General features: G+C 44.8%; 1 protein-coding gene across 2 annotated transcripts; it reads left to right on the top strand.

The window, feature by feature from the left end:
• Positions 1-1,470: 1,470 nt before the first annotated feature.
• On the top strand, positions 1,471-23,721 carry LOC309372399 (uncharacterized protein). Of its 2 annotated transcripts, XM_081915950.1 has the most exons (16): positions 1,471-2,131; positions 5,124-5,232; positions 5,555-5,616; positions 6,998-7,074; positions 7,468-7,564; positions 9,579-9,654; positions 10,042-10,069; positions 12,761-12,901; positions 13,954-14,085; positions 14,836-14,983; positions 16,428-16,477; positions 17,093-17,143; positions 19,292-19,395; positions 19,504-19,608; positions 21,216-21,338; positions 22,251-23,721. In XM_081915950.1, the coding sequence occupies exons 1-16, from the start codon at positions 2,077-2,079 to the stop codon at positions 22,408-22,410; spliced, it is 1,518 nt and encodes a 505-aa protein (XP_081772076.1). In that variant the 5' UTR covers positions 1,471-2,076; the 3' UTR covers positions 22,411-23,721. The 2 variants fall into 2 exon arrangements, with proteins under 2 accessions (XP_081772076.1, XP_081772077.1); XM_081915951.1 differs by lacking the exons at positions 1,471-2,131; positions 5,124-5,232 and adding an exon at positions 4,411-5,078.
• The last annotated feature ends 12 nt before the right edge of the window (positions 23,722-23,733 follow it).

Raw genomic sequence — 23,733 nt, 5'->3', positions numbered from 1 at the left:
ATTCATCCTTCAACTGGGAAAGAAGCTTGGGATAATATGCTGAAATTTAATCTGTTTTCAAATAGCGTCCAGGAAGTTTACCAGCAAATGAAAATTTTTGCATTGAATGATGTCAAAACAAAAAAATTACAGTAGCTCATATCCATGTACTTGAAATTGACCCAAAATGCAAATCATACTCAGTTGTGTAATTAGGGTGTTCAGTTTCATCTCGTCTTAATTTTATCCGAATTGTACGGCAGTCTTGTTATGGCTGAACAAAAATAACATAAGAAGAGCCTGCTGGATCAGGGCGATGGCCCACCTAGTCCAGCATCCTGTTTTCATAGAGGCCACCCAGGTACCTGTGGGAAAACCACAAGCAGGATTCAAGCACAAGAGCCCTCTCCCCTCCTGTGGTTTTCAGCAACTGGCATTCAGAAGCATGGCTGCAACTGAAGGCAGAGCATATAGCCACCATGGCTAGCAATATCCATTTTTTGTCTAATCTTAAGAGTTATCCAAGTTGCTGGCCTTTACTGCCTCCTGCGGGAGCAACTTCCATACTTTAACAATGCACTGGAAAAGTACTTCCTTTTATCTGTTCTGAATCTTCCAACATTCAGCTTCATTGGATGCCCTCGAGTCTAGTGTTACGAGAGAGGAAAAACCTCAGTTGTATACATTTCAATTATATATTGCCCTACCTACATGTAGAAATAAATTTGGGGAGCTGTGCCAATAGGGAAGGTGCAGAATCTGGAGAAACATCCTATTTCTTATTTGAGTAATGTCAAAACTCTGCATGTTCCATGTGTGCTTGCTTTGCAGGCATAAAAGGGAGTAAGATGCAGAAGTTTCCAAGCGACCCAGCAGCCCTGTTTGCTGAGCTTCAGCAGGGCACCTTCACATCTGATTTGACATGGTCTTGAGCGTGTGACATTAAGGAGCCGGTGAAGCTCCTTTCTGGCCAGTCAAACAATCTCTGCTTATCCTTATGCACAGGCATCACTGTAGCTTAAGTCTGATCAAAAGCAACAAAGCTGCTTTGAGAATGGATGGGGGAGAGATGAGGTTAGTTGGCAAGAGCAGCTATGTTATGGATTAGTTCAGTGCTGGAGGTGGAGGGGTGGAAATTAGCCAGAAAGCAAGGCTGCCCTTAGCCACTTGGTTGCCTGAGGAAACAGGAGTTGACGGGGTTAAAACTAGCTTGCTAGCTACGTAAAATGTGATGCTTGCAATTCAGTTTTTAGCAATTCTGTACTGAAAATAATTTAAAATTTTCTCTTAAAAATCTGCCCATTTAATTGGGCACATTTTAAACTGGTTTATCTTAACTGAATTGGTTAGTCAGTCAGCCACACACACGTTCTACAGTTCAGTGATGGAATGTCGAATTCTGGATGCAACTTCTGTTGAGGCTTCATCATTACTTAGATAAACCCTGACTGGGCTTACCACGGACACACCTGCAGTTTAAATGTCGAGTTCTGCTGATGCAATTTCTGAAATGATACTCTTTCTGGAGGCAACAGTAGACTTCTGGGCCCTCCCAGTTAGGTTAGTATCTGAGAGATGCTTGCAGTTTTTGCACAATTTGTTCTCCAACTGCAGTATGGCATTGGGGCAGGATTTTGCAGAAATCCAGTGTCCCACTTAGCAGAATGAACAGGAGGGCCCAAAAACAGCAGGGCTGGCTGACTGCATTTGGTAGTAAGTTTACTCAGAAGGGAACCACTCCCTTTCCAAGCTGAGACACTGGAACTGAGACAGTCTCCTTGTCAGTCTGTAAGCTGCTCTAACATATGGCTGGAAAGAGCTGAAACCATGACAAGCATGCAGTGTTTACAAGGCGGCAGCCATTCGGCTTATAAACAAGGGGCTTCTCCAGCCAGCAGCAGCAGCAAAAGTGCATTCCAAAGACTGCAAGCTTGGCAAGAGGAAGTATGCTTTGAAGGAGGAGAAGCACTGCAGCCTGGTCTTCCATAGCGGACGGTTTTGTTTGGGGGCAGACTGTCCTTGTCTCTGTCCAGCTTAGGCTCTTGCACTGCATTCATCAACGTAGGAGGAGCACCCTCTTCAAAGGGATTTCCTTCGATGCTCATGCTCAGTGCGGCTCAGCACTTGACAGTCCTTACATCGCTGTGTCCAGGTAGGTCCGTTGTCATTTGCTGCACAGGCGGGGGAATGAGCACAAAGGGGGAAAGGGTCAGAGAGCGCTTGTGGCCATTTCATGGCAGGGCTGCACACTCAATCTGCCAGTGTCCCAGATCCCTTAATTTAACAGTAGAGCATGTGCTTAAGTGAGCTTTGAAATGAGATGTGGGAGAGAAGAAATTAAAAAAAGCATTACTCTGTCGAAAGGGTATGATGCAGTATTAATGAAAATATCCTTGCCCAGCCTGGTGCCCTCTGGATGTTTTGACCAAAGCTGTCATTCCCCAGACAGTGTGGCTGCTTTCAGACACTTTTAGTAGACCTGGATGTGACCTAGGAGGCCAGCTGAGTGAGCCCAGACACATCCAGCTGTCTGGATGAAGAGAAATTCCTAAACAAGAAAAACAATGGAGTGAATCAGGGTTGGGGAGAACTTGTGATGCTCCAGATGTTGCTGGAATCCAGTTCCCATCATCCCTGACCATGTTGACTGAGGCTGATGGGAGTTGGACTCCAACATCACTGAGTGAGGGTGGGGGCAACAGATCTCTCTGTGTTACAGTTGTGGAAATGAGAAGAATGAATTTCCAAGGATAACTTTTGTCTAACTTGGATATCTTGACATCTTTTACCCTCTAAACCAGGGCTGGATGTCAAATATATGTTGCCCTGCTCTCATGCTTTATCTCCCTCCTATTTCTTATGTGCTCTAATGGTTTACATACCTCTCTCATTTTAATTATTGTGTTTATCTTATGTAGTATTGCTTTAAGTTGTACAACACATTGGGGACCATGCAGTCAAATAATTGTAAATAATAAGCTTCTGCTCCCAGGTCTCCTGAAGTCTCAGCATGTGGCCCTTAAGAGTAGATTCCCATGGCCAAATCCAGCCAGTTTTGCAAAAGAAAAAGAAAAAAAGCACCTGTTACGTTTGTGGAGAATAACAATATCAATGCAGCCTGTGTCCATCTGATTTAGAGGTGGGGAGCCGACACATTGAACATGTTTACTAGTATACAGGGAGATACCTGTTTTGAAGCAAACAATCTGATGGTGGAAATGACAAATATCTGACTTCCTACTTATCCCTTCTCTATTGTCTTATGAGTTTGGAAGCTTTAATGTTTGATGTGGCTAAGGATCCTTAGATGGAAAAGAGCTAAAAGCGTTAAGTCAAGCAATCCCTTCCTGCTTACTGCTTTGGTCCTGGACTCCCGGCTCTGTGCCCTTGGCCTGGATTAGAGTTGCTTTCTGTGGGAAAAGCTTCGGAGTGGGAGCTCCCAATAGCACCTGTGTTTTGCAGGGATGATAAAGAGGCTGTGAGAAGAGATCCATCATAGGCAGGTGCTCTCAGGGGAGAAGAATGTCCCACTGGGCATGGCGGTGAAGGCGCTGGTGCAACAGCAGCGGCTGTGAAACCCCCTCCATCGCTTTCTCCCTCTCTCACCTTCCTGACAGCTGCTGCTTTAAAGCCAACTTGGGATCTCCAAAAGGAAGAAGGGCCCCAAGGTGAGATGAGGCAACAGCTCTCCCTCTTTGCACACATAGAATTGTTGTTAGAACAGTAGTCTCGAAAAGAGTCAAAACTGTTTGTAGTGACCCCGGAGACTGGCTCCAACCAAGAAATATTTCACAAAACGCTGAGGCATGTATATTTCATGAGTGTGTTTATATAGTGGATTAGTTGCAGTGCGTAATTGCTCTTATATGGCTGCTCTGTTGGTGAATGCATGGCTGAGAGAGGCTTTTATGAAACCCTGCTCTGTCTAGGCATTCAGCCCTGCTGGTTTCCATTACATATTAGTAGTACATCTTGGGGGGGGGGTACGTTTTTTACTGTATATGTCATAGATACAGCTCTGATTGTACATTCACTTTATTATCTCTATGGTCTGGGGGCAGGGAGAGGATTAAGATGCTATTTGGCTCTATTCCCTTGTATTTTATGAGCTATTAAAATATGCAGTTTTAAGGAAGTGTGAAATGAGAATAACAATGAACCTGTGAGGGTGGAATCCTCCTTTACGAACCAAGATAAAACTTCCACTTGCAGCCTTGTTGCCTCTCAACTGTGATATGTACTTATTGGCCATCTCTATTGGACATTCTATTTTTCATCTTCCAGTCTCTGTCTTTTTTACCTAGGCATTCTTTCACGTGTCTTCTGCGTTTATCTGTAAGGCCAGACTTTTCACAAAACCCTCAGAGCTTAAAGGCTGTTGCAATGTTTCTCTCACATCTGCAAACCTCCCAAAGTGTGTGCGTGCAGCAGCTACTGTATTATGGTGAGCAGCTTAAAGCAGCCTTCCATGTGATAGCAATTTTGTGTGTAGAAACCCTCAAAGCTTGTCTACACACCAGTGCTGAACTGAATTTGATTTACCTGACAGCTAGTCTTCAGTGTCTGCTACACTGAATACATGTGACCATCAGTGTACAGGTGCTACTAGATCTAATATTTGATCAATTTACATTCCACCACTTGGAAGAGTATAGCAATCATATACACCTGCTTTTCATGGTCACGACTTGTCTTTCTATGTACTTCCTTGTCTCTTCTAATGTGTTTCCTCACTTCTCCTGTTTACTGCAAAACTACATGTTAATGCACCCAACTAAACTGTTTGTTTTCCACCTGCTTTGCAGTATTTTGTTGTTGGGTGGGTGGGACTTGCACAACTACAGATTTGCTGCCTGTCCATGAGACCAGAAAAGAAAACAATGGCTTTTAGAACAACTCCTGGAGTGAGCGTTCTTCGGATGTACGTGAGACTGAAATATTAAGCCTCCCCAGCAGATGGCCTGCTTTCTCCATCCTGGAACAAATTTCCATACCTCCTGGATTACAGCAGATAGTTACTTAACAGTAGCAGCCTGGAGACTGCAAGGCCCATTTGTCAATGTAGTTGAAATGTGATGAACACAAAACCTTTGCCAGAGGTTTGTGACTCATAGCTTTCCCCCCCCCTGAAAATGCCTTTACAGGGAGCTTCTTTGTCCAGTTTACCAGGGAGGGAGAGGTCACAACAAGGACTCTGCAGTCTTGGCTGCCAGCCACCTGGTCCAGAATGGCGAGTGGAGCGGTGCTGCAGAGGTAAAGATGCTGAGTCCATGCCAGCCAGGATGCGTGGAGTAGGGGATGCTCAGAAGGGAGTGGGATGGTTGGGAAGCTGTGCCTGCAGCACATCGAGCCAGATCACACTGCAGAAGGTGACCCAGCACCATGAAACTTTCCCTTTGACACATTACTGGCAATTGCTCCCAGGGTCTCCCTTCTGGAGTAGCAAAACTCATAGGATCTTGAAAGCCTGTGGTGGGGTGGGCAGAGGGAAGAGTTACTGGCCTGCTTGGACTGCACCTTCCTCTCCATGCTGGTGAGGCTCTGTGGTCGTTAATCCAGCCTGTTTATCTTTCAGCAAAGAGCCGCTGATGCAGCATCGGGCAGAGCTGGATGGAAGTAGGCTATCTTTGGATTCAGGTAAGGAAACAGAGAAAGCCTGGGGGTGGAAGGAGGAATCAATTTCCCTGGGTAGGAGGAGGCTCTCTCTCTCTCTTTCACAATGCCTGATGTGGTTTGTAAGCACTGCTCTAAATCCTGGAAGTTGCCAGGGTCTTCAGTGCTGAGCAGCTGATTTAAAGGCTCACAACCCTACAGGATGGTGGGGTTAGCTGCACTTCTAGGAGGCAGCCCTCTGACAGCTGACCTCTTGCACAGGCTACCTGCAAAGAAATGCTTTCTTCTTGCATGGTTTAGTGGCTTGACTTTGAACAGCATCTTTGACGTCAGGTACTGGTTCAGTGCTCCATGAGCACCTCAGGCTCCTATTGGCCAGGTGAGAAGACTATGCAAACTTACTCTCACAGAACAGCATCCAGATCTGGGTGCCACAATTTAAGGAGGATATTGATAAGCTGGAATGTGTGCAGAGAGGGGCAACCAAGATGATCAAGGGTCTGGAAACCAAGCCTTATGAGGAACGGTTGAAGGAGCTGGGTATGCTTAGCCTGGAAAAGAGACTGAGATGAGATATGATAGCCATCTTCGAATATCTAAAAGGGCTTTCACATGGAAGATGGAGCAAGCTTGTTTTCTCCTGTTTGACTGTGGAACAGACTCCCTTGGAAAGTGGAGGACTGTCCTTCCTTGGAGGCTTTTAAGCAGTGGTTGGATGGCTATCTGTCATGGATGCTTTAGTTGAGGTTCCTGCATTGCAGGGGGTTGGACTAGATGACCCTTGGGGGTAGGCTTCCAACTCAGTAATTCTATGATTCTAGGCCCCAGTTTCTGTTCTCTTTCTCCCATCCCAACTACAATGGAGCCACCACTCCCTGGTCTTAGATTTTGGATCACATGTCTAGTGTGCATTGACATTAAACAGGCATGGTCCTTCCTTCCTTCCTTCCTTCCTTCCTTCCTTCCTTCCTTCCTTCCTTCCTTCCTTCCTTCCTTCCTTCCTTCCTTCCTTCCTTCCTTCCTTCCTTCCTGAGACTGTGTACACACTATACTTTTCAACCACATTTGAAGCGCTTTCTTTCCTGAAAAGAATTCTGAGCACTGTAATTTACCCCTCACAGAGTCACAATTCCCAGCAACCCTTAACAAACCACAGTGGCCAGAATTTGGGGAGTGGGGCGGTATTTTGAATGTGCTTTAAAGGTATAGTGTCCTTGGGAGCCGTTAGCTATCTTCTTCCACCCTTGTTGTTCAAGGGACAGGGAGGTGTACGTTGATGCCTCTGATTCTGTTGCTAGCTTCTGGTTTGGAGTTGACTGGGAAATATTCCATGCTGACTTCGCTGACCCAGCACATTAGAAGCTGAGATGAGTACAAGTCTGACCTTTTGCCCTCCATTCTATAGGAACAATGGCCAGTTCAGAAGGAGAATCAGAAAGGGTGATGGATGAGAGAAGGCATAGCTTTGATAGCACAAACAAGGTGAGCAGCACTAAGGGGACCACTTTACTTTTAGTTGACTTATTCTTAACAGGAAGTTCCCAAGAAGTGTTCATCTTAGGTGCTGATCAGCTCCAGAACTGCTTAGTTTCATACATAGCACTATGGGGGTGGGGTCCCCCTTCTCATAATCCATTTACCAGCTGGAACCTGCCTTGTTCCACCCTAGCAAGTCTTTCCCCTAAAAGGATGTCCCTGCATGCTCTACATGGAAGGAGACATTTTCTTCTGCCTCTGCTCCTCACTACTGTGTGAGCTTAGCATCACTGGGGTTCCTACCTGTGTCACTCCTTCCCCTTCTAGGAGAGCCTAGTCCATCACCGCAGGGCTGTGTGTCCTCCTCTACACCTGTCTGCTGCTCTTTTCCCTTTGCAGCGTTGTGCTAGGAAACTCCAAGAACAGGCATGCAAGGAGAGCACGAGGGGCAGGGAACCAACGGTGCACTTTGAAGATAGTGGTGAGAGTGATGAAGGTTGGTGAGTGAGACTTTGCCATGGCTTTCCTCATTTGCCCTTCTCCTCTGGGAGTGTCCCCTTCCCTTCTTTTAATGTTATTTATTTACATTTTCTAGACTCTCCCATCCACTTCCTTTTCTGCCATTCACTCTCTTTTGTTTTGCTTCTCCTTCTTTCCAAAATAATTTTTAGTTGATTTTACAATTATAAAAATATAATACACATCCATAGTTAAAAGATTCCTCTGAATTTCTGGACTTCCCACCTTCCTCTCCATGGGTTCAGTTGTTAATTTTTTTCCTACTGCATGTTTTTCAATAATCCCTATTTTTTAATAACTCCCTTATCTCCATAGTACCTGGTTACATTACAAGTGTTATTGCAATCCTGCTAATGTTTTCATCTGTTTACAGTGGTTTCCAAGATAATTTTCCCCCCATTCCTTATTAAAGTTTTGGTCTTCTTGGTTCCTGAGCTTCCAGTCAATTTTGCCATTTCTGCATAATCCAACAATTTAATTTACCATTTTTCTCTGGCAGAGACTTTATCTTCTTTCCTGTTTTGCTTCTCCCTTTTCTTCCCTTTTTCTCTCCTTTTGTTTCTACTTTATTTATTTATTTATTACATTTATGTACCGCTTTTCCTCCAGAGAGCTCAAGGTGGCATATGTAGTTCTGCCCGCCCCCTCCATTTTATCATCACAACAACCCTGTGAAGTAGGTCACGCTGAGAGACTGCGACTGGCCCAAGATCACTCAGTGAGCTTCATGGCCAAGTAGGACAAGGGTCTCCCGGGTCCTAGTCTGACACTGTAACCACTATGCCACACTGCCTCTCAGTTCTATTTCTGTCTCCATCCATAAAAGATCAACACATTCCTTTCTAAGCCCCAAGGAGGAGTGTTTCTTCCGGTGTAGGTCACCAGGAACTCCCCTTGGTGTCTTCCGCACAGGTCTTGTCCTGCCCTTCCTAGCTGCCCTGGTGAAACTGTTCCTCCCCCCCCTTGTCTTTCTTCACCCTCAGCTGCTCGCCTTCTTAAACTTCCTTGTTTGGTGTTTCCTGCTGAAAGTGACAGGCTGTAAGCAGCTGGAGCCTACCTTTGTTTTGCGTTGAATCCAGGGTTATGAGACAATGTACACTGTTTTGCAAATTTAGCATATTTTGCTTGACTTCCAGGTTCAGGTGGCCCTTTCCATCATTTCCCCTATATTCTTCCCTTATTTTTTGTTTAAAACTGAGCAATAATCTGTATTTTGAAACTGCATCATTTTTTAAAAAGTGTACTTGCTGCTCTCCCTCCTAATTTCATTGTCACAAAAATCCTGTATGGTAGGCTAGACTATGAGAGGCAATGATTGGCACAAGTTAGCCCAGGGAACTCCATAGCTAATCGGGGATTTGAACCCTGGTCTCCTGCGTCCTAGTTCCCCACTGTTTTATTTCCTGCTTTATTTTAGCTATTTCATTCTGTTTGCTTGTTTCATGGCTGAAGAGCAACGGATAGATGGTTTGCCTCTATCCTGAGTGGGAAAAATCTACATTGCAACTGGTCTTGATCTAGGCTAGAAAGATCTTGACTCTAAAGGCCTGGTATCTTGTAAATCTAGTGTGTGGGTGACCTGTAAATCAAGTGCTTTTGACCAACCTCCAACTCAGGGGTCAGAAAACATTTTCAGTAGGGGGCCGGTCCACTGTCCCTCAGACCTTGTGGGGGGCCGTACTATATTTTGGAAAAATAATAATGAATGAATTGCTATGGCCCACAAAACACCCAGAGATGCATTTTAAATAAAAGGACACATTCTACTCATGGAAAAACATGCTGATTCCTGGACCATCCACGGGCCGGATTAAGAAGGCGATTGGGTCGGATCCGGCCCCCAGGCCTTAGTTTGCCTACCCATGCTCCAATTATTAGCTTGCCATAGCTTGGTGTTTTCTACTCAGATACAGAATGATGTCATGGAGCTCCCATAGTGCCTTGATTTTCCTTGTTTGGCTCTGTTTCAAGGCTGGTCTTTCTTTACCTAGACCCAGATCCCTCTGAAGATGCGCTGACTACCTCCGCGATGGAACTTTCTGTGCTGCAAAGGCTGGGCCTGCATAGGTAGGAACCTTCCACGTATCTGTTTCCTGTGAGCAGGGAGGGCTGTATGAAGCATGGCACCTATTCCAAGAAGGCGGCACGAAAATGATCTTGCAGTCAGACGGAAGCAAACTGCTGCATTTGGGATCATGTCGACCCACGTAGACAGTCTCGCAGGACATTGTGAAGCCATGGGGAATCTTACCATATTATTTCCCGACCGGTTCCCTTGTATACCTTGGGCTAATATTGGCACTGCAATCCCTTTGCCTTTCTTCTTGAACAGAAGTACCGGTATTCCCATCTAGATCTCTTTGCTCAGAGTTTTTGCAGATAAGAGGATCAAGAATGCAACATGTTGTGGATGTCATGAAGTCTCTTATGGCTCTGCCTTCTCTTCTTTCGCAGGGTAGCTTTGACAGAGCAGGATGTGGAGGTGAGTTGAATGCTGTTGTCTCCACTTGGCTTCGATGTCTAGTATCACTTTTGTGTGCCACTTTGAATGAACTATTCTGAGGCTTAGCAAGACCATTGTCAGAACAGCAAATGATCATAGCAACCAGCTTCAGTCTCGCAGTTAATTTGGGGGTCTTGCTTTCCAGCTGGTAGTTAGGCAGTGGCCCTGGCCCCTGTGATGCTCTGACTATTCAGTCATTCAGGTTCTTATTGTTCGTAGCCCATGGCTACAACAATATTAAATCGCAAAACAAACAAACAAGACAATCCGAGCGTGAGATAAAACATCCATGCGTAGAACTGCAAATTGTCAAAACTTAAAGTTTACCCAAATAATTTAGCTTTCAAAATTCCCTTGGCAATTTACACTGTTTTAAATAGCTAAACTATACACAACAAATTTGTCTACGTTGGTCAGCAGCTTTCTAATTTTGAAATCATTTCATTTACCTTCTTAACAATTCTGGAACGAACAGAGAAATCTGTCGGAACCAAGTTGATGGACTATGCCAAAATGGCAAAATTAACTGGGAAGCTCAGAAATCAAGAAGACAAGAATTTTAAAAAAGAATGGGGAAAGTTCATAATTTGTTTACGGTACCATTGTAAGCAGGTTAAAACATTAGGAGGATTTTAAACACCCTTGTAAAGTAATGGATAATTTGGAAGGATAAAAATTTGGATAAGTGTTAATATGCAGTTGTAAATATTACCATTAGATGAGGGGAAGTCAAGAGATTCAGACTAATTTTAATAGTTAGATCCTGAATTGATTTTTGTTGTATGTTTACCTTTTTTAAAAATCAAATAAATATATATATAATAAAACAACAACAACAGCAGATAAATCTGCTGGTAGGTGAGGGTGTGTGTGCAGTTCCACCCATCCTTGGGTGAGAGAGTCTTGGTGTGGAGCACAGCAAGCTGGGTGAGAGCCAGATTGCTTGGAGGAACAGTCCATGTGTGTGACTGATGGGTGGCTGTTTGTATTGTTATTTACATTGTTCTGTCCATGAATGGCTTCATTGTCTCCTTGGTTTTTTCTATTCATTTTTGTTGAGTGGAAGGAGTGACTGGTGTTAGCGGTTGGTGACTGAATGGGAGACATTAGAGTGATTGGGTGGATGATGTGTTTGTGTGTATTAGTGGGAGCAAAATGAGACAAGTGATACTGAATGAGTAATAGGTATTTATGATTTGTGCAGATGTCAGGCAGAATTTGAGTCTCACATGTAGTATTTTGCAAGTCAGGGTGTGCCTTGGTGAGAGGCAGGCTGGAGACGGAAGGGATCCCTGACTCTAAAGATGCTTTTAAATGTCTTTAGTTTTAGTGATTTTATTGTTTTATTGCATTGCATTGCAGTTTTGCTGTTTCATTGTTTGTTATATATATCATATTTAATACTAATACTAATTAATAATAATTTATTATTTATACCCCGCCCATCTGGCTGGGTTTCCCCAGCCACTCTGGGCGGCTTCCAACAGAACAGTGTTTTGTAAATCACTTAGAGACTGATTTCAGTATTAAGCAGTATACAAATATTATATAATGCATAATGTTTTCAGTATGGCTGATGCTCTGACTAACCACCTGCTTCCCTTGGTGTGGAACATCCCACACTCATCTAAAGTTGTCTGTAGAGCAAGTGTTAAGTTGATCAACAGCTCATTGCACACAGTTGGTAAATCTCTACATTCACAACTGCTGATCATTCCCAATCCATTTGCAGCACATTCCAAGGGCCTTGCTAGAAAGTATAGCATGGGAAAATGCACTGTTCCCAATATGTAGTCAAGTCACATTTCCCCAGTAGTTAAATCACAATTTATTATTGCTGGGAGGGTGCAATACTTTCTTCAGCTATCAGGGCGTGTCTTGAACAATTATGACTTTGAGATGTGCCTGGAAGATGGATTCGCAAGACTCCACAGGCACCTGCTTGATGGTCATGATGATGCCAATAACAATGGATCTCCCAAAGTCTTACTATCTCCACCCAGTGCCCAGCCTGAATGTGTAGACATTAGACTAGAAACAACCGAAGTTGACTGACCAGTCTTCAGGCACAGCCTTGAAGTGCTTCTTATCAGTTTAACTCACACAGAGAGATGTAAACACAACTGGCAACCTGATTTGCCCTTCTTCCCCCCCCCCCCACTGGCTGTTGAGGTGAAACTGAGGTGAAACTGAGCCAGTGTGGTGTAGTGGTTAAGAGAGGTAGTCTCGTAATCTGGTGAACCAGGTTCGCGTCTCTGCTTCTCCACAGTCGCCCTTCTCTGAAGTCTCTCAGCCCCACTCACCTCACAGAGTGTTTGTTGTGGGGGAGGAAGGGAAAGGAGAATGTTAGCCGCTTTGAGACTCCTTCGGGTAGTGATAAAGCGGGATAGCAAATCCAAACTCTTCTTCTCTTCAAGAGCCTGAAAACTTCAGGAATACATTTGCATAAAATTATTAAAATATTTAAGCAAAATATAGATGCTTGTTTCTAGAACTGGCCTTCCTTTTCTCACAAGCCAGGCCATAAACATTTCCCCTAAAATGCTTTTGTTTTTGCAATGGTGTTGGTGAGTTTCCTTTCCTTTTTTTCTTTTTAAACCTATGCTTGCATTTGAATGCCGGTTCCTGAGAGTCGTTTGCTGTGTTTTGACCTGCCCCCTTTCTTGGCAGGCAGCTTTTGCACACTTGGCTCTTGCCTTCCGCTGTGACGTGTTCACGCTGAGGCGACGAGTGCAGGTGGAAGAGCGAGCGAGGAACACAGCTGAGGAGAATATTCAGCATGAGCTTGGGGAATGCCGGGCGATGCTGCAGGTCAGTGAAGCCATGTCCCAAGAACCCTTGGCCATTTGGACCATTCGTTTGCTGCATTCCTCTTAAAGCATTGTGACTAAATTTGGCACGAAGGTTCCTGAGATCTTGGTGTTTTGATGCAGTTGGGTGCCATTTTGAATCAAGATGGTGGACTGAACCTTTCAAAGCCTCACTGATTATTTTGGTTTCTTAGAATTCTCAAGCAATGCCTGGTATGAGGCTGCTAGTCTGTTGCAAGGTACAAACAGGATCACTGTTTGCTATAAGGGGATATGGTGCTTTTTGCTGCTTGTGTTGTGCTGTCTTGCATCTATGCAGTACACAGGACATAGTCCAGTGAGTGGTGCTGTCTTCTCCCCTTTACTGATTCTCATGGTCACCATATACCTCTTTTCTCAACATTTTTAAGTGGGTGTCCCTCACCATCATTTTTGCACCCCATTTAGTATGTCATTTAAAAATTACGTTACTTGCACTATTCCACCATGATGCAATTGCAGAAATCTGAAAACTGCAAAGTTATTTCCGAATATGGTTGGGTGATAGCTGTCGGTAAGCAGCCTAAGTTAATTGCACTTAGTTTCCGTTTAAATAAATGAGACTTGAGTAATGATTAACTTGATCCCATGGATTTTTGATTGGGCCTAATTTCAACTATCTTCATTTCGATACTGGAGGAAAAGGGGGAGGTGAATTTGACGTATCCCCCCCGAAGACTTCATGGCCACCTCTCCACACCATTTTGGAGGTCCTCCAATCCTCCAGAGCCATTTTTCCCCCAGGGGGCAACAACAGAGAGGAGGAATCAGCAAAAATCACCTCCCTCTGCTTCCTCCAGCTGGAGCACCCTGTAAACAGAGTTCTGCTCATGGGAACTGTGGATCCATGCAATTGTCTAAACCAAAGCTGATTAAACTGCTTGTGTAATGTGTAAATAATGCTCCATTGCTTGGGATTGCCTTTTTATCAGGTCTGGTGAGGAACCTCAGTTAGGAGTTAGGCTCATAGTCCAGTTAATCCAATATTTTCCATCTTATGTTTTATCTCTCCAGAAGCTGGATCAGGCCTGCCTGGACCCCAGGCACAAGGAATTGGTAGAACATTTGCAAAGCACTCTTGCCGTCCTAGAAGGAGCAATTGAACGGGCAACGGGCGCAGCGGAGAAATTAGGAGCTGTCCATCAGGTCAATTACCAGGCTAGGTGGTGAACATAAGGCAAATGACTGTGGGCTCTTCTACAAGTGTGTCTTTTTGCCAGTGTAGAACTTAAATTCACACTATCTGTTGTTTTAAAGATTTACCATAGGCATGAGGAATCCCATTTAGCCCTAGAGTCAATTTCCCTTCTAGCCAACCTTCTTGGGGGCCACATGCCACAGCAAAAGTGGGCAGAACAATTGCTATAAATTTTACCTTTGTACAGCAGGCTAATTTTTGCAAACACTTGCACCCCCCACAACCCTTCATCCAGACAAGTAAGAGGTGTTTGCAGAGTCCAAGGACACATTCCAGCCAGGCAAAAACACCCAAGGAGAGTGGGAAGCAGGGCTCATGAGGGATGTGACTAAGGAGGGAGTCTGGCCTGTGGAGAATTCTGAGGGCCAGATTGCGTTTGGCCTCTGGGCCCGAGCTCCGTCAACTTACTGTATTGAGATCTTGAAGGTCTTTTATTAAAAGGACACTTGTTGTTTTCTTTCGAGAGCTAATACAGCACAAGAGATTGTGCTCTGGAGGACCAGGAATCCCCCAGTTTAATCTGCAATCCACAACCTCTCACCCAAAGTACCTCCATGGCCAATCTCCAATACAGAAATAAGTAAACACACAGCAATATCTCCAGGCCCCTTCCCAAGAGGATTGTTCTGGCTTTTGGTCTCTGAGCTACCTTGCCCCATTGCTTTGCTTTAAACCACTCCTTGCCATCTCTCTCACAGGAGGCCCGCATGAGCCGGGCTGCAGAGGTGATGGTGCAGCACATCGAGAACCTGAAAAGGCACCACCTGAGAGAGCACACGGAGCTGGAGGAGATGAAGAGGCTCATTCAGCAGAACTCGCGTAACCGGCAGCTGGCAGAAAACAGGGGTGAGGTGGGGCCCGCTTTCGTGCAAAGAGTGGCTGTGCGGTGCCTTGAGATGTAAACATAATGTGAAAAAATGCTGATGTGTGGACAGAAGGGGCATTAGCGGGAATAAGAAGACACCAGGCGCTGGAGTCAGTTCTCAGGAGCAAGTTGCATGGGGCTTTTTTGGGTGTTGAAATGGATTATAGATAACAGCACACTGGTGAAAAGCCAACACTTGCAGTGCATCAGTTGAACTGCAAATAAATGAGAGGTGATTCTGGAGAAACAAAGCCAGCTCTTTGCTAGAGCTGCCACTCTCCTCATAACCCCAACAGAGTCCTTCCCTGGCAACTTGCATTACATGTACCAGTGAAGCCCTTTGAACCGACTTGAAGCTTCATTCAGCTGCCAGCAGAAGAAGCTGCCTTATACTGAATCAAACCATTGGTCCATCCAGCTCAGGATTCTCTACACCCCAGGGTTTCAGGTCAAGGCTTCTTCCAGCCTGCCCTGCAGATGCCAGGGATTGCACCTCAGACCGCCTGCACGCAGGTGCTCCTATCCTATAGGGAAAATATGGGTGGGAAGTCTTCATACTTGACTGATATACTTTATTTTTTTTGACTAAGACCCTCTCCCCAAAAGATCTACCGACCAGAACTTGGAGCAAAAGCCATATACAGTGGTACCTCTGGTTGTGAACGGGGTCCATTCCAGAGGCCCGTTTGCAACATGAAAAGAACGCAACCCGCAGTAGCGCATCTGTGCATGTGCGGGTTGTGATTCGCCACTTCTGCGCATGTACGTGATATCATTTTGCGCTTCTGCACATGTGCGAGCGGCAAAACCTGGAAGTAACCCTTTCTGGTACTTCCGGGTTGCCATGGGACATAACCTAAAAGAACGTAACATGAAGCGGACATAACATGAGGTATGACTGTAGTTAGAATTAAAGAACAGGGTGCCTTTGTGTACATTATGAGCCTAGGAATTTGTTTTCAGTACCTCACAGTCCTGTCAAACAAAGTACCGGTACTTTCCTAGTTGTCCTTTCTGTACTTCAGCAGTCTAATTTACGACGGGCTTTTTGTTGTTGTTCCAAATATTTTCCATTATATTATGAAATCATAAATTATCCATATTATCCACAAATTGTCCAAGTTATTGCAGATTATCTGCAAGTTGCTACTAAATTCCAATCTACCTTCTGCTCAGGTGAGCTCTAGAACATAAAGCAGTTCAAGGCAGATGCAGTGATTGCCTTTATGAACATGGGAGGCCTTCCCATAGTCAGGTCATTGGTCCATTGACCTCAATGTTGTCTACACTGACCAGCAGCATCTCTCCAGGGTTTCAAACTGGAGACTTCCCCAGCCCTACCTGGAGATCCCAAGGGCGGAACCTGGGACAAAGCGTGTGCCGTACCACTGAGCTACAGCCCTTCCCCTGTTTTTGTCTCCCTAGACGATAGTGAGCAGAGACTGAAGCATCCTCCATTGCGAATGTTCCAGCAGGTAAAGTGACAGGGTGGAGGTGGGGGGGACTGTGTGCATCTCCTCCTATGTTTCATGGAGCACAGGACCTGTGCTGCTGCTGCTTTCCCTGAGATCATGCCAGAAGGCAAATGGGTCACTTTGGCCCTTCAAGTATTGTTCAGTTCCATGAATAGCCCCTTTTACAAATGAGCTCTTTAACAGAGGTCTACCTGCCCTAACCATACTAGCTAGATTTTTTTTTTGGGGGGGGGGGTGTATATGCTAAAGGGACATCCAGTGGATGGGGGAGAAATCCATTCAAAACCAAAAGGCTTTCAGTACAGGTGACCCAATATGTTAGTTATTTTAATGATACTACATGTTAATAACATAAAATGTAACAGAATCAAATGTTTTTAAATGCCTGCTGCTTGTTTCAGTTTCCTTGCACTCATTGACTTAATGCAGCAAAATTGGCTTCCTTGTTCCTGAGCAACTGGGTATAATATTACCTGCAGACTTTCCCGTATATTCCATAACCCAACATACCACAAGTCTCTTTAATGAAAGCTGAACATTCAGGGAATATGCATTCTTCGCAAGCCTCCCTGTAACTACTGCTCTGCTAACTAGGATTGTTCTTCTATGTCCCAGGGATCAGCTCGTCGTAGAGTCAGCATTGCAGTGATTCCCAGACAGTTGATGGTAAGGAAGCTCTTCCTCTATGATGAGCTTTTTGCAATGAAGGATATGCCTGATCTTCATTGCTTGCTGGTTTGCAATGCACCAAAACACAGTGACGTCCCACATTCCAACTGAATTGCCCGTTATGCATTGCACACATGTGTCTAATTCCACCTGGGCACATTCTGGAGTTCCTCCATGAGTTTATTCAAATCTAAGTTGAGATCATTTTTGTATTGCCTGAAGCTGGAAAAGCAAGCTTTTACTAAGCCATGTTTATTAAAGCTTACCAGTATTGAAGGCTGTGTAATTCCTAAGTGCCATTGCAATGCATGATGGGAAATGAATCCGTTCATTCCCAGTCTGTTCCAATTCCCAGCATGCACCTTTAGGCCTGAAAGTGACCTGAAAACCTGTTGGTAGTGATGATCTGGTAAATGTGTTCTTATTATCAATTATTATTACATTGGTATGTGTCAATCCCATTCATTTTTTGGACATTGTTTCCACAGCACCACATTCAAGACCAGCCTTGGGTTGCTCCAAGACGGGCAAGTTTATTGAACATGTGTCCTGATTTGCTTGCACAATATCTGCAAGAAAGTTATATGGCGCTGCCATCAAGTGGTAGTTATCCCACAGTTCCAGTGCTTTTCCCTGACACTTTTCTTACTGCAAAGTTTTTTGTTTTAGCACAAGAGCTCTGTATTGCAATGTGCCCACTTTCACGGGGGTGAGTTATGAAGGTGTTTTTTATTCCATGAAAGACATATGCTGGCATCCACTTGAATGGGTGAGAGGTCAGTGCAAAAGTGCTGACGGTCTGGAAGCAAACTTAGTTATAAGGATTCCAAGTTCTGTTCCAGATGCAATATATGCTGTTCTAACAAGCCTGGGGCAACAGGACACTACGCAGGAGTGGTGCCTTCTCTCCTGTTGCCGCAAGTTTGCCTATTCTCCTTATCCACTGGCTGTGAAGCTGAACTGGAAGGCCTTCTTTACATTATCTTCTTCAGGATTAAGCAAAACTGCTATACACAAAGGAACTAGCGTCAACAAAAGGGACTGGCTGGAAAAAATGAGAGAGAAGTAACTGCACATCATGCTTTTGTCTGCTTTCAGTGTCCATGTGAATTCACGTGACTCACTTTTATCTGACTCTTTGCTTCATGCGGCTTTTTGTTTTCATTAAAGTTAACAATCACTGGCAAAAGTGCTTTGTGCCAGCCTCTGAGGCTTCTAGTGAGCTACAAATTCCTAGCAGCACTGTTAACCACAGGGAATCGGCAGCCATGAGTCATCCCCACACCCTCCTCCTCAGATCCTGGGATTCAGAATGCCACATTTGGAATTCCCTTTAGTTACTCAGGTTTTCAGGCTTTGAGGGCTAGGAGACTCCCGACTGCCAGTATTTTGTGGGAGGGATTTTGAGTGCAAACTGGGAGATGACAGTTTCCACAATTAAAGTGGATTAAAGTGCTCTCACTCTAGTGTGGTAAATCCAGTTATAATTTTGCAGTTAGGAATGTGATGAGGAAATTAACTGAAAAGTGTGGAGTGAATAAATAATTAACAGGAAGATGTGTAAACACCCTGCAAGAAAATCAGGATGGATGCTCCTTGTTTTATAACCACCCGTCAAACAAATCAGAACAAATGCTCAATAAATATTGGATATAATTTAATCCCCGTGTAAGCTTTGTACCAAGAGACCAGTGTTCAAATCCCTACTGAACTTAACAGGTGAACTTGGGCCAGTCACAACCTCTCTGTCTAACCTACCTCACAGGGTTGTTGTGAGGGTAAAATTGGGGTGTGGGGTGTGTAAGAACCATGTATGCCACCAGGAGCTCCTTGCAGGAATGGTGGGATGTAAGGAAATAAAAATTCCAAAAAATAAAATAAATAAGTTAAGCTCTTGGGTTAAGCTCTGGAAAAGCTCTTGGTACTATCAAATCAAAGCTGTAGTTCTCAGAATAGTGCAGTTACAAACGGCTCATGCTCCATTATTCTGTTGATCCAGTTTTTGATGCTTGCTCTGTTTGAATTTTGTTGCTTTCCTCCAAAGAGCCTCCCCTTCTAGTCTCCAGAAGAGATGATGCAAGTGGCTCAAGGCTTCCCAGCCTCTCTTCATCTTTTGATCACAATCTTCCTTGATTCTTATTGCAGCACTTTCACAGCCCTGAAAATGAGCAGAGCTCTGAGGGGGAAGCAATTAAGTCAACGGCAGTGGAGGAGGAGGAGGAGGAGGTGGAGGAGGAGAACCCAGACAGGTAGGGATGGGTTGATCCAAGATGCAAAGCTTGATTCAAGTGTGTGGAATAGTCTTGCTTGGTCCTTGGCATGTCCAGTGTGGTAATCTTATAATTTCCTTCGCACAGACAACCCCACAGTCTCCAGGAAGACTCTGCTGACAATTACTTTCTCCTGCATGCAGCATCTCCCAGCTTCTCCCAGCAGAGCATGGCAGGGACAACCAGAATCGAGTATGATGTATTATTATTATTTATTAATTTTGTCTAACACTTTTCATCTGAAGATCACAGGGCGGTTCACAACATAAAAATGCAAAATGTGAACACAAAATATGTAATAAAACAAGTGTAGTGGAGGCACGGGTTGCGAACGTGATCCGTGCGGGATGCGTGTTTGCAACCCACAGCGTTCGCAACCCGCAGTGGCGACTCTGCGCATGTGCGGGTTGCGATTTGGCGCTTCTGCACATGCACAAAGTGCAATTTAGCTCTTCTGCGCATGCGCGACCCCCAAAACCTGGAAGTAGCCCGTTCCGGTACTTCTGGGTTTTGGCGGGTCCATAACCCGAAAAAATTCAACCTGAAGTGTCTATAACCCAAGGTATGACTGTACAAAACAAAACCAATAAGCCCAACTCCAACAAACACATTTACAGTGGTGCCTCGCAAGACGAAAAGAATCCGTTCCGCGATTCTCTTCGTCTAGCGGTTTTTTCGTCTAGCGAAGCAAGCCCATTGACAGCTTAGCGGATTAGCGCTACAGCTGTCAAGCGGCTTCCAGCGATCAGCTGTTAAGCGGCTTATCAGCGGAACAGCTGATAAGCGGCTTAGCGGCTTAAGAAAAGGGCGAAAAAAGCGGGGAAAAACCGCGGGGGGATGCAAGATTTTTTTCGTCTTGCGAAGCAACCCCATAGGGGAATTCGTTTTACGAAGCGCCTCCAAAACGGAAAACCCTTTCGTCTAGCGGGTTTTTCGTCTTGCGAGGCGTTCGTCTTGCGGGGCACCACTGTAAAAGGCAATAGGATGCTTGGTTGTAGACAGATGTTTTCACCTAGTGCCTAAAGATATGTAATGAAGGCACTAGGCAAGCCTCTCTGGGGAGTGCATTCTACAAACAGGGAGCCACTGCAGAAAAGGCCCATTCTTGTGTTGCTGCCCTCTGGGCTTCTCGTGGAGGAGGCGCATGAAAAAGGGCCTCACATGTTGTAGACAGAAGCCACTACACAGAAGGGAAAGCAGTGTGATCTCTGCCTCCTGGAGGGAGAATCTGGCCTCTTTAAATGAGAGCAGACATCTGAGTGATGAAGACATCAAACTATGAACTGAGACCCAGGGTTTGTTTCCCAGATAATATGTTTTGGCTATGCACTGTGCAGCAGGCATTTTGCTGCAAGTGGATTGCTGGTTTCTGCAGCAAACAGGCCCATGTTTTAAAATACACACACCTGGGAGCTCCCAGCACATGTACACAGGTGCTGTGAGGCTGCCACTTGTCAGTCACACTCCACTTTATTTGATGGGTATTGCCATGTAAAGTGAAGTGTTCTTTGTGCCAGGGGACATGCCAATTAGTCTATCTCTGTATCAGGGCCCATCTCCAAAATGGCTCTCGGTCTTCTTTAATCACCTCCTTGGGAGGACAAATATATTTTAGACTGAGTCAATCTGCTGTTGCAAAGATGGGAGCCCAAAGAAGCTCCTTGAGTGATAGATAGACTCCATTTCTCTGAAGTTTCATCCAGCATTACTAGAAATGTACTCCATTGCTAGCTGAGCTGTGAGCCTCTTTTTCTGGGGTTAGTTGACCACTGCAGGATGCACACTGTCTTTCTTCTCAGGAGGGAGTCAGAACTTCGGTGCAGAAGCAACATCAGTAAGACTGTAGAGGAAGAACTCAAAGAGGAATCGGGCATTGAGGAACTAGATGAAGAATGTGAGGAACTGAGGGGAGAGACGCTTCTGTAAGTGAGCAATGCTTTCTATGCTTGCCATCCATAGGATTTTTCTAGCCCTTCTCCACATGGGAAGTTTTCTTTGCAGTCTGAACAGAACTTTCTGTAATCCACAGTTTTGGTTGCCATATCTCAAAAAAAGAAAAAGGATATTGTAGAGCTAGGAAATGTGTTCTATTGAATTTGGGGTGTTCTGTTGAAACAGATTGGCCAGAGATTTGGAGCGAGACAAAGGGACATACTCTTCCTCACATCACAAAATTAGTTTATGGAATTTGTTGCCACTGGATGTGGTCATGGCCCCTCTCTTAGGTGGGTTTAAAAGGGGGGAGTGAGACAAATTCATGGGTGAGAAAGTCTATTAGTGGCTACTAGTCATGAGGAGAAGATTCAGAAGCAGCATTGCCACCAAATGCCAGCTGCTGGGAATGATCTCCGGAATGGGCTTCTGTCTTCATGTGCTGCTTGTGGACTTCACTGAGGTATTTGGGTTGGCTACCGTGGGGAAACAGGATTCTAGTTTGGGTGGATCTAGCAGGCCTGTTCTGCTGTATTTTCATTTCTGGGAATTCAGCATTCTGTGAGGAACTATTTTTGTAAAAGAAATGTAAAATGTTTAGCCTTTATGACCATGGAATTGATAAACGACATGAAATAATACAAAAATGTGTGTAAATGTGCACATTCAGTATAGATTGCAGAATTCAGCTGTTTCAGGGGGGATGTATAAATTTGTGTTTATACATTTTACATTTTACATAATTTAGTGTTTCCTTCGTGTTGTTAAAAGTACTCTCATTCTTATGAAGGCTACAAATAATGGAAGCAGGAGCTTACTGGGCCTAGCTTATGGCAGGGCATCAGACTGATAGTTGACTGACTGCACCAGGTGATTATTTTCTCTCTTTTTTTCCCTGACAGATGCAAAGGATCTAAAATGGAGCTTTGCAAAGCCTGGTTCTCCATGCCCACCTACTATTGGGTTTTGTTGTGGCTGTTTTTTCTGGGGGTTGCTTGCCTCATTCTGATCAGGATCCTGGAGCTGCAGAAACAATACCCATTTACAACCTCTGATTCTTAAAGTCACATAAGGAGCAGAATAACCATGCCAGGACTTTGCACCATCAAAATCCTGGACAGTTTACTTCTGAAAAATAAAAATAGAAAGGAGGCCCTGTTTCATGTGTGACCAGTGAACACTACCTGGGGTGTGGTTCTAACAGGCTGGCTGGTGCGAAAAGAGCTGGAGAAGTCTGCAGGCAGGACTTCATCTGAATCCGAGAGGTGATTTTAGCTGCTACTACTCCATTGGTGTCCTCAGCATAAGCCCAACAAGCCTAACAGTTGTCTAATAGAGATAATGCTTGCAACTCTTCAGAGAACTCCAGCTAAGACATTTCTTCTATCTTTGGAGGTTAAATATCCTTCAGAGTCCCTGTGAAGTGGCAGGTATATTAGAACACTAGGTTTGTATAGCGTTGTTCACACTGAGGTTCACCAGAGAGCCGTTTGGGACTATAGGGCTCAGACCACCTTTGTATCTTGCTACTTCATTTTAGCACTGCTCAGTTGAAATTGAATCTCATATTTACAGCCTGGCATGTGAGTAACCCTAAGCCAAGCCATAGCTAAATATGAATGAGAAGTTGTGCAGGAAAAAATTGCTTCACTCAGGGCTGCTGACAGCGGGGTATTGGGGGTATGCATGTACCAGCAGGCACCACAGATTTTTAATTTTCACTTTTTAAAAAACATGACTTTGGCCCTCAACAGACAGCACCATTGCTCAGAAGGCTTGTTTGCTTAATCACTGTTGCTAAGTGACCGGAGGAAAGAAGGTTGACCACCCCCACCAGGAAAAACAAGCTCCTTATTGCTGCTACCGCTGGCATGAAACACTACTCCAAACCATGGCTTCTCTGTCAGTTGTGCAGCAGCAGCAGGAAGAAGCAGCAAAGCGCACTCACATGCTTGCTTGTTCACTTAGCTCATGGTTAGGCTTACCATTATATGCAAACAAGGCACGTCAGCAGTTTTCCTGCCCTTTGTTTAAAAGGTTGCCCTCAGGTTTTGTTTGCATTGCAGCAGCAGTATGGTAGAAGCACATCATTGCAAACATTGCTCTGCGGGGCTACAAACCGTTTTTAAAGAATCCGTAGTGCACTTGGATCATTTTAGCCTCCAGATGACCTTACCGGGGGACCCTCCTTAGATGAGGTGTATTACTTCAAAGTGTGATAAAACGGCCCTGTTGTGTTTGGGGAGCCCTCCTGCTCCTTCTGCTGTGAGTGGGGCTCTGAACGTCTGCTCCTGAATGTACCCAGACGTGAACACGGAAAAGGATTTGTTGTACCGTGACAGCTGCTGCATGGTCGCAGTGCATACAGATGGGTTGATGTGTGGC

The sequence above is a fragment of the Podarcis melisellensis genome (genome assembly GCF_964234715.1).
Source record: "Podarcis melisellensis genome assembly, chromosome: 6".
NCBI classification, from domain to species: domain Eukaryota; kingdom Metazoa; phylum Chordata; class Lepidosauria; order Squamata; family Lacertidae; genus Podarcis; species Podarcis melisellensis.
This window is presented reverse-complemented; position numbering and strand designations above follow the sequence as displayed.